Here is an 11,500-nt window from a genome sequence, read left to right as displayed (position 1 = left end):
TCTTCAATACATATATTAATTTATGTTTTTTTTTTTTTTTTTACTCATTGTCTTTTTATTTCATTCTTTTTCACCCAAAATAAACATGAAGGTTACTTAGAATCTAAGAAGATAACTTAGATTCTTTTATACTCTCGTAAAGGTTAAGCCCCCTTTTGAACTCTTCTGGTGGTTATATATTACTACCTTCTTTTCGGAAAAAAAACTTTATATTTTTTTTATTTTTTATTATTATTATTTTTTTTCATCCTTGAGTAGCCTATTTTCTACTATTACATTCATATCCATCATTTTTCACTCTTTCCTCCAATAACGCACCGTTAGGTCATCATTTCCATCAACTTTAACTAACGTCTTTCCAATATTTATGGCTTCTGTAATTGACCTAAATCTCTTCCCTGATTCTCCGGTTACCGACACCCCCACCGCCACCTCTCCCTTTACCTTAACTACCCCTAAATTAGAACCTAAAGAAGAACCTTTTGATGAGCCGCCCCAATTTACTCGTACCAATTTCATAAACCCTAACCCTAATTTCACTCTCAACACACAACAACCTCCTAATACATCACAACTACAACTACTATTACAACAACAATTAGCTGCACAACACACCAGCAACACTAATGAACAAGATGTTTATTCCGAATTCAAACGTGTTTCTGAAATGTTCCGCTCTGCTTTTCGAAATTCGAATAATTTCAATTCAAATGAGTTTATCGATCCGAATTCGCTAGCAATTGTTCCGGTTCCCGAAGAAAATCAGCATTCAGTTGTAACCGAATCAGCTAGCAGGCGAAATCAAGCGAGGTCATCAGAATTAGTTAGAGTTAGTTTGGGGATTGATGAGGAAAGGCATTTTCGTGATACGTGTAGGAAAACTAGATTGATGTATGATTCGCTTAGGGTTTTGTGTGCGTTAGAGGACGAAAAGCGTAGGAGTACTGTTACGATTGGTCGAAGAGCGCATTCGCGGAGTGATTTGAGAGCTGCTTCGGTGATGAAAAGCCGCGGATTATGGCAGCATCGCGATAAAAGAATCGTTGGATCGATTCCAGGGGTGTATATTGGTGATATTTTCTTTTTTAGAATGGAGTTATGTGTTGTTGGACTACATGGTTTACCTCAAGCTGGGATTGATTACTTAACTTCGAGTCAGAGTTCGAATGGTGATCCAATTGCTACGAGTATTATTGTTTCGGGTGGGTATGAAGATGATCAAGATGCTGGTGATGTGATTATATATACAGGACAAGGTGGGCAAGATAAGTTCTGTAGACAGGCTAATCATCAAAGATTAGAAGGTGGAAATTTAGGAATGGAGAGGAGTATGCATCATGGAATCGAGGTACGTGTTGTTCGTGGGTTTAAATATGAAGGTAGTCCAAGTGGTAAAGTTTATGTTTATGATGGATTGTATAAAGTTGTTGGTTCATGGCTTGAAGCTGGAAAATCGGGTTTTGCTGTTATAAAGTTTAAGCTTGTTAGAATAGAGAATCAACCTGAAATGGGGAGTTCGATTCTTAAGTATGCTGAGACTCTTAGAAATGGACCGTTGGATATTAACTCTAAAGGGTGTGTCCGAATGGATATGTCTATGAATAAAGAAAATGTCCCGGTGTATCTTTTTAATGATATTGATGATAATCACGAGCCGATGTATTATGAGTATTTAGCGAAATCTGTATTTCCGCCTTTTGTTTATCACCTTGGTGCCAAAGGTGGTGGATGTAATTGTGTTGATGGGTGTATGGATGGTTGTTTATGTGCCAGGAAAAACGGTGGTGAATTTGCTTATGATCGAAGTGGACTACTTCTTAGAGGAAAACCGTTGATATTTGAATGTGGGCCCCATTGTAAATGCCCTCCCAGTTGTCGAAATCGTGTAAGCCAAAACGGTATTAAACATAGGTTTGAAGTGTTCAGGTCACGCGAAACTGGTTGGGGAGTTAGATCGTTTGATTTAATTCAAGCGGGTACTTTTATTTGTGAATATAGTGGAGTTGTTCTTACAAGAGAACAAGCTCAATTATTTTCAATGAATGGGGATAGTTTAATTTATCCAAATCGGTTTTGTGAAAGATGGGCTGAATGGGGTGATTTGTCACAAATCTTTTCGGATTATGTACGCCCGTCTTATCCGTCTGTACCGCCACTTGATTTTGCAATGGATGTTTCTAGAATGAGGAATGTTGCGTGTTATGTGAGTCACAGTTCGTGCCCAAACGTTTTAGTTCAGTTGGTGTTGTATGATCATTCGAATTTTGCGTTTCCTCACCTTATGTTATTCGCATTAGAAAATATTCCTCCTATGAGAGAACTTAGTCTTGATTATGGAGAAGCGGATGAATGGGCAGAGAAGCTGTCCATCTGTAACTAAGTCAACTGCATGACCCACCGAGGTAACTTAACTACAGTTACTTTATTTTGTACTTTGTATCTAAATGGTTCTATCGAATGTAAACGAGATTTGGTTTGTTCATCTATTTTTAATGGCTTTTTTCTGGTTTTTCATTTTCATGAACTTGAGTATCCTAGAATCAGTTTATATGTCATTTCTATATGGAAACTATCTGTTTTGTTTCTTTATACTTAGTAATTCTGGGTTATCTAAGCTTTTACTAAACTTGTTATATAAATTTTTTAACTTATAATAATTGTGGTAGTTACATAATAGGTTTATCAACAATAACGTCATAACGAGCTGCAAATAACTGAGCCTTGAAGCCATTGATGATGACATCCTCTTAGTTGAGAATGAAATCAAAAACAAGACTAACCTTATCATGAGCATAATTTAGGTAAAGAAAATTTAAAAATACTTTGTGATACAGTCCTTGAAATACTTTGTCTATAATCTATATGTTACACAGTTTTTTCCCACTTATATTCTTTTATTTTTGGCCATGTTCTAAGGATTAATCCCTTTTCTCCTAACTGCAGATTTTTTTTTTTTAAACTGTCTTTTTTTCTAGTATCATACTGAATTTCTTGTTGAATGTATGCAGTGATTAAACGCTTTTTTTAATTATCTAAATTGCACCATCTGTTATACGTGCTAGCAATATTAGTATAATATGATGACGGGTCAAGTCCCATAGATATTTAAGGTTTGCTAGCAATGTTAGTATAATAGGATGCCTATTTGTTTGCTACTTGATATAATATTGCCCTTATTTCTTTTTAGTATATTAGGCCACGTTTGGCTTACGGAATCCAATGGGATTCAGGTGGAATTGGAATTGAATTTAGACACGAAGCGTGTCTAAATTCAAATCCAGTTCCGCCTGAATCCCATTGGATTCCGTGAGCCAAACGGGGCCTTAGTTTCTTAACATGAGTACTGTCTCAACATAGAGTATTTTGTTTTCAGTATATTATTTGCGTAACAGTGTCTGTAATATATTTGGATAGAGGGACAATTTTACTTGCATTATATTAGCACTTACATTCATTCTACCTTAATGCTTATCGTGTGATTGAACAAATTAAGTTTTCGTGTGTTTCAGGTAGGCATAAAAGGATATCCTTGGCAACTATTTTCCAGCTCAGTTACCAAAAGAATCGTCCCTTATCTCTCACTCATAAAGTATGGGTTTATGGTAGAAACCGGTTTTATTAAAAATTCACAAGCTTTAAAATTTTGTCGTTTTCTGGATGCAAGTTCGTGGAACATATGCCTACTTATTTTTCACGAGGGTTAATTAGAAGCAAACGTAGATGGGACTGAGATGCTTGTCATGGGCTAGGATGGCTGCTTTATTTCAGTTACGAAAGCTCTTTAGCAGGTATCTAGCAATCGATGTCTGGCATTAAAAAAGCTGATATACAACATCCATGAGTGGATGTGATATTTTTGTTGTATACTAATGTATGCTTTGATCACTAATCTCATGTATTTTATTATATGTTGTAGCTAGTATATATATTATATATCAACTTACAGTGTGTTTATGCTTCTGATGTATATTATTGTTCTTTTATTTTGTTTCTGATCTTGTACCTAATGAGCACATTATGTGAGTTTTTCAAGAATCAGCTGATTTTTTTTTTTTTTTTTTTTTCCAAACTCTGTCGATTATTGTTCACTTCAAACCATTGATTCTGAAAATAGCTTGTGATAATGTCATTAATTTTGTTAAGCTTCAGTTGCTCTTTGCATTGTCATGTAGAAACTATGTTTATGAGACATGTAACCTGTAGGATCCTTTTATTTTTATTTTTTGCCCTTAGAAATTTATCTCCCTGATATGTGAGATTGGGTTTGCATCCCAACAATCCTTCCCTCAAACTGAAGACCACATCACCGAGCCTCCCCTTCAACGATACTCCCGCCGTCTTATGTCGTCGGTCTTTTTTTTCTTTCACTTTTCTTTCACTACCGAGACACGCCTCTTATACCGCCGATCTCTTTCTTTCACTTTTCTTTCACCATCGGGACACGCCGCACTTCCACGGTCTTTTTTTTCTTTCACTTTTCTTTCATACCGAGACACGCCTCTTTTACCGCCGATCTCTTTCTTTCACTTTTATTTCACCATCGGGACACGCCGCACTTCCACGCCTTGGAAGGAAGACTTTCGATATAAGGCACCATGGCTCCATTATCGTTGGCAAACTGAGGGACCGATGATTTATCTTCCACATTATAATTGGGCTCACCATAGCTCTGATACCAGTTTGTAAGGATCGCATAGCCCAAACACAATGTCCTGCAATATAAGTCCAAGAGTCCATCATTTTCTAAAACTAATTGGTGATAGAATGATTTTCTCTTAAACTTATATACATACATTTGTTTTGTCCCATTACCGATGTGGGACTTTGGTTTGCACCCTAACAAACCTCCCCTCAAACCTAAGTCCATCTGGGCCTCCCCTCCAACGATAGTCCGGATCCAACCTTTACCTCGAAACTCTCGACCTGGTGGGAGGGCAGGGAGATTTTGATACAAGGCTTCCAGGATCAACTCATCGTGCCAGGGTCCCCTCGAACGATAGCTGGGTCCACTCACCGCTGACAACACCGAGGGGTGCGCCACGTCACACCGTGCGCTCAGGGGTGCGCCCTATTGCGCGTCCACCACATCGGGGCTATAACCTGGCTCTGATACCAGTTTGTAGGATCCTTTTATTTTTATTGTTTTATTTTTACTAGCTCAATTAACCACCAAGTATCATAATCATATAAGTTAATGTGGTTCCACTCTAAAACCAATTGATTATAGAGGAAGTAGCTCACTAACTTATATATTGCTCTTGGAATTTATCTCCCTCTTATGTGGAATTGAGTTTGCACCCCAACATAACCCTTGTGACATCCCTAGTTTTGAGCAGTCCTAAAGATGTTACGTATACTTAGCATGTTAATATGCTTGTTTTTGTGCAGAAAGTCTCACTTAGAGCTAGAAAGATAATGTATTTCATGGACATTTGGAGCTATAATATGTAATTATCTCTATAAAAGTATTATAAAGAGGTTGAATATGTGCAAATTTATTAGTATTAGTTCTCTTCATTCAGCAACTTTCCTAAGTTGATTAGGGTCTTCATGAGATTACCACATTGGTCCATTAGTGAAGAGATGTACAATCTACTCGAATAATAAATTTTTTTGTGATGTATTTTTTTTCTTTCTGAAAAACAGGTCTTATGTTAAAAGTAGATCCAAATATATAATTGTGCTATAAGAAATAAAGATTTTACCCTCACATGTCAAGCATGTGACTGGTAATGAACGTTGAGGGACTATCAACGCAACTGAAAACTATGAGGACTACGCATGCAAAAAAGTTTAGGAACTATATCTGTAAATTTTAATAAACCACAAGGACTATCCGCGTAATTTTGTTGGAAATAAATGATAAAAACTTGCATGCAATACTGCATTAGTTTTCTGTGGAGAGAATGAGACCTTTTAATTGTGATCCCACTTATGACGTCATTGATCAAACAGAAATTTATCATAGGCTCACTTAAGTGCATCAGAGTGGATGAATCAACGATTTTAACTTTTTGATCCGATTACCATGACCAACTCTAACTAGAGATATTTCGAGAGGGTAGTTAAAGACTAATCACTCGCCTATGGGCTACTCACAATTCAGGTCCAAGACCAACGAGCTAGGCGCATCATCAACACCCTTAGACAAATTACATTCGTTCGTATTTTGCTAAGAGAGATTTATTGATCCATCCTTAAGTTTCACAATTTTTTTTAATGGTAAAACAATTACGACACATCGATCCAACATGTTGGAACATTTTGATTTAGCTAACAAATTGTCCATCGATCAGTTAACATGGCTACACTTCCTACGAATTTCACCTTGATTCCCAGTCTTTACCTCAACATTACTCAACTTAACCATTGCTCTCCCAAACTTCTCTCTCAATGATAATCGAGGAGGCTGTCCGTTAACTCCAACAAACATTTCCACAAGCTTTTGTGTTCTTGGATCATTCCATAGACTTGAATCTGATTCAAGTACTCCTTGCCCTCGCCTCAAGTTCTCATAGTAAGAATTGTCGAATTTGTTTACACTGCCTGTATCTAAGTCCACACGTGTCGTTGAGACTTCCAGACCGTGTGGACATAGTGTTTGGAGATACGGAAGGAATGATTGGTTAATTTTTGGATCGGGTTTATGGGTTTCTTTATAGTTGTATAGCCGCTTAACGAATCTTGCACACGCAGCTGTCCCAATCGTGTGTCCTCCTAGTAATCAACAATACCCAGAAAAGCAAAAGTTAGTTCCTATGTTAGTAGGACCACATGTTTGGTTATGTATTCATATACAACCGTTAAGTTACTATTCTGTGTGCTCAACTTACCAGCAAGGGTAACAAGATCTTCGATATCAAGACCTTTATTAGAAAACTTTCTGATTTGTTCATCAACCGAGTCTCCAGAACGAGGCAGCTCTTCAGCCTGTAACTGTTGTGAAACTAATCCGTCTCTACGACCTGTTGGCACATCCCAGAATATTCCCCCAGTCTAGAAATTTAAATAATAGAAAAGTTACACATTTTAATCCATGAAGACAAATAGTTGGTAATGCATAAAAGAAACTTTTTTTTGTGTACCTTTGTAAGGTTAGAAATTAATTGAAGTTGATCTACTAATATAATATTACTCATTACTAACTTGTAACTACCAAAAGGCTGTGAGTTCAAACATCACATATAATATGTATATGTATATGTATATATATATATATATATATATATATATATATATATATATATATATATATATATATATATATATATATATATATATATATATATATATATATATATATAAAATATAATATGTAACATGAATTAAAGTCTCACACACCACTTTTTGATCCATGTACACCTAATTACCTATTTTATCCTTAATTATACATACAATAATAATATAAGTTCAACTTTCTAAGGGCATAACTGTAATTTTGTGAGATAAAAGTGTACATAAATCAAAAAGTGGTATGTGAGAATCACCTCCCATTAAAGTATGTTGTATGTTATCCATTAAAATGATACTGTAATTAATAATAATTAGAAAATAAAACTCAAAGTGACTTAGTGGTTGGATGCTTGAAAATCTTCAAAGAAGACTCAGGCTCAATCCTCACTAGCTACATTTTGGACTTTGCCTTTCATAAATTCATAAAAACATAATAATAAACAAAAAAAACTAATAAGTAAGAAAAAGTAATTACCAGGACAACGGAATCCCGAGTAGCAAGGGCAAGAATGTCGGCACAAGAGACGACACCTGGACATTCTTTTTCGAGCATGAACTTTGCATCACGGATGACTTCAAAGCCTCTCAGGTGAGAATTTGGTAATGCCTTTCTCTCAGAAGAAGGACCATCAAGTAAGATCGACCATCACACCCGTTCACAAAGCAATCATGAAAGAACATTCGTAGTAAACCAGGTGCAATTGATTCGTTAGATGGGACTACAGATTTGACCACAGAGTGCACAATGTCTTCGGCCCTTGGGCATGTTGTCGCGTAGAACCCAACTCGTGTGCAGCAGCCTACTACAAAGGTGGTCACTGTGGCTATTAAGGTAATACTAAAACCGATTGTTTTGATACATGAAAGAACCTCCATTGGTTTAGAATTTGTATGTTGTTTTAAGCAATCAAAGTACTAGTAATATTTATAAAGCATTTGTTTAGTTATCTTATAAATTACTTTGAATTTTAAGATGAAGATGATCATTTATTAAGTATGGCTACTGTTGATAGATTAACTTAAACTTGACATGTGAATGTGATACGCACATGATTGAATAGAAAAAATAACACATGGAGTGCAACTAAATATCTCTTGGTATTGACTGCCATTTAAGAAACGGTTACTTATATAGTCCCATGATCCCGCCTGCCCTACCATTATTTTGACTTTTACGTTGATGAAATCTGTCCGTTAACTATGTTGACTTTAACTAGCGATACTACTCTTAGTACTTTATAACTCGTGGCTAGGGGTGTTCATCGATTCGATTTTTGATTTTTCAGTTTATTCGATTCCTTTTTTTTCGGTTTTAAAACTTATAAAATCAAAACTGAAAATCAAACCGAAACCGAATTTAAATATCAAAACCATAACCAAAACCGAACCGAAAACCGAATTTAATTTCGGTTTGGTTTCGATTAAAACCGGAAATCACTAAAAATAAAAATCTTAACTAGCATAAACTTATATATAAATTAGGAATAACGGTTGTGAAATTAATTTAAGTATACAGGGTATATAACATGTTTATTGTTCTATAAAAATGTAATAATACATCAAATATAATATATATATATATATATATATATATATATATATATATATATATATATATATATATATATATATATATATATATATATATATATATATATATATATATATGTGTGTGTGTGTGTGTGTTATTAATTTGAATTCGGTTTTTGGTTATCCAAATTTTTAATTTTCAAAACCAAAAATCGAATTACGAATTCGGTTTCGGTTTCGATCGATCTGAAAACCGTTTAAAAAATTCGGTTTGATTTTTTCTGGTTTGGATTCAATTTGATATTCGGTTTATTCGGTTTGAAACCTAATGGTGCACACCCCTACTCGTGCCTATGTATTGTTAAGTGCGTCAATATATCGTGTGATTATTTTGATACATAATTGATTCGCGACTTTGCACGATTAACTGTTGTTTGTACATGGCGAACCTTGCTCAAGGAACAAGGCTATGTAGATTTGATCACAATATATGTGGAATTAGGGGATATGAAATGGATTGTATGATTGTTGGCGATTCCCCGAAGGTAGTAGGAAGGTATCCTACTTTACGCCACCAAGATACGAAGGTAACTCATTGCAAGTTGTATGTGTGTGTTGTGATATGACTTGAGAGTGAATGAATTTATTCAAAGATCATGCTCTTCTTATATACGACTCTTCTAGGGTCTTTTCCTCACTCTCCTATGTGGGCAATCTTTAACAAGACAAGATGGACTTTCCCTTTGGTCGACTGAGTTTCCTGTGGTAGAAGAAAGTGAGTCCAATGCATTCCTCTTTGGTCATTTGGACGCTAGTTAAAGTAAGCAGGTCAACCCGCTTACTTCTCCTCTTTAGCATATGTAGTCTTGTGACTCTTGCTCATGTCTTTGTCCATCGGTAAGTGTGATACCTTCGTGCCCAGATGTGTTCGGTATCATAGCTTCGTTTAACAAATATAGTGTCTTAATAAATCAGAGCACTAAAGTCATGCCTTTGGTGTATTATCTTTTTATCTTTTGGACAGTAGAGTGTGAATTTGAAGGTGTCCCGCCCTTAGTATCTCTTCAACATATGTAATCTCGTGACCTTTTTTTATATCTTCGATCGTCGGTAATCGTGATACCTTCGTGATCTAGCATCGGCTGGTTGCTAGATGATGGGGTACACTATCAGGCCCCGCCAGTTTAAATTTACGAAGAATTTTATCGAAGCTTTGTGAAATTAAACTTAAATTTCGAGTTATATACTCGATTAGGCTGCTCTGATCGCTATTATCATTGCCCCGGGTTTTTCCCCTTTTGCCCTTGCTATTTCCCTTTTATTTGTTTTGGCGGTAGGGGTAAAAGAGTAAGATTTTGGTACGGTAACCAATGCCTCTTTGAATTTGATGAGACATTTCCCTCTGCAGGTAATTAAAACAGGGTTTTAATCATTTCATTTGCATTTTTGTTCTTTGTTTTCTCTTCTTTTCTCTTTCGATCAAGATCCAATCGCCACCACTGTTCTTACACGATATTTTTCTTATTTTTCTTATTTGTTTCTGTCATGGAAAAAGTAGGGTTGCGTTCTGTTTCTAGCACTGTGACCCTTGAGCAATGTTCTCGTCTTCGTTAAACCTAGGGTTAGCCATCGATGACATGATTGTGCCAGAATTCAGGAAATTGATGTTGGAATTTTCGGCCGATTATGTTGGTATGTACACCAGGCTTTCACCGAATGTAATGTTAGGATCCCCATTTCATCCTTTTTTCTGAGTGTGCTAGATATTTCAAAGTTCATGTGTCTATTATATGTCATGACCCCGAAAATTTTGACTAATTTTAAACCAAACTCTCGATACGATTTAATATTTTTGACACGATAAGCAAAGTCTGTAATGTTGAGTCTAAAAAATTTTGAACTGTTTCATATATTCAATTGACCTTCGACCATTTTCGACGATTCATGAACAATTAATTGTAAATAGTTATGTATGTGTATATATATATATATATATATATATATATATATATATATATATATATATATATATATATATATATATATATATATATATATATATAACAATTAGAAATATAATTTGAAATATTATATGTTGTTGTTATTAAAATTAATTATGTAAAATAAAATAAAAATATGATATTATAATAGTTATTATTTAAAACATATCTATATATAAATAATGTATATTAAAAATAAATATTAAATGATTGTAATACTCGTTTGACGTTCCGATTTATGTTAAGCAAGTTAAATTCAAACTTATACGATTTTAAAAATAAACGGTGATCCAAAAATGAATGATATAAATTATAGACTTATTAGAAATGTATTTAGGATCTAATTATTAAGTTTTAACACTTTTTATATTTTACCTAAGATCGAGCGCGGATAGTGATTTAAATTTTATTTAATAAATTTTAATTAGTTAAGGAACAATTTTAACACACTAATGACTAAAATAAATAAAGGTAATTAGATTGAGATGATTCTGTGTACTTTTAATCGCTACTGACTAACAAAGGAACACGAAATCTGGTCCGTAAAATAATAATTGAAGGCGGCTCTTTGAGAATCAATTACAGACAATTAATACTATTTCAAGTTTGACAATCTTTCAAATTCTGTTTTGAGTCTTATCACAATTACATACACATATGCTGGCACACTTTATTTCAATCATGGATGGAAACAATTGAATTATTTATTATTAACTTTGTTACATTTGTTATATATT

General features: G+C 34.6%; 1 protein-coding gene and 1 pseudogene across 1 annotated transcript; one reads left to right on the top strand and one right to left on the bottom strand.

The window, feature by feature from the left end:
• Window positions 1–317: 317 nt before the first annotated feature.
• On the top strand, window positions 318–3,941 carry LOC139897522 (histone-lysine N-methyltransferase family member SUVH9-like). The gene is made up of 2 exons (XM_071880216.1): window positions 318–2,402; window positions 3,510–3,941. The coding sequence occupies exon 1, from the start codon at window positions 368–370 to the stop codon at window positions 2,378–2,380; it is 2,013 nt and encodes a 670-aa protein (XP_071736317.1). The 5' UTR covers window positions 318–367; the 3' UTR covers window positions 2,381–2,402; window positions 3,510–3,941.
• A 2,351-nt stretch (window positions 3,942–6,292) lies between these two features.
• Window positions 6,293–8,109, bottom strand: LOC139897521 (peroxidase N1-like; annotated as a pseudogene).
• Window positions 8,110–11,500: the final 3,391 nt, after the last annotated feature.

The sequence above is a fragment of the Rutidosis leptorrhynchoides genome, chromosome 3 (genome assembly GCF_046630445.1).
Source record: "Rutidosis leptorrhynchoides isolate AG116_Rl617_1_P2 chromosome 3, CSIRO_AGI_Rlap_v1, whole genome shotgun sequence".
NCBI lineage: Eukaryota > Viridiplantae > Streptophyta > Magnoliopsida > Asterales > Asteraceae > Rutidosis > Rutidosis leptorrhynchoides.
This window is presented reverse-complemented; position numbering and strand designations above follow the sequence as displayed.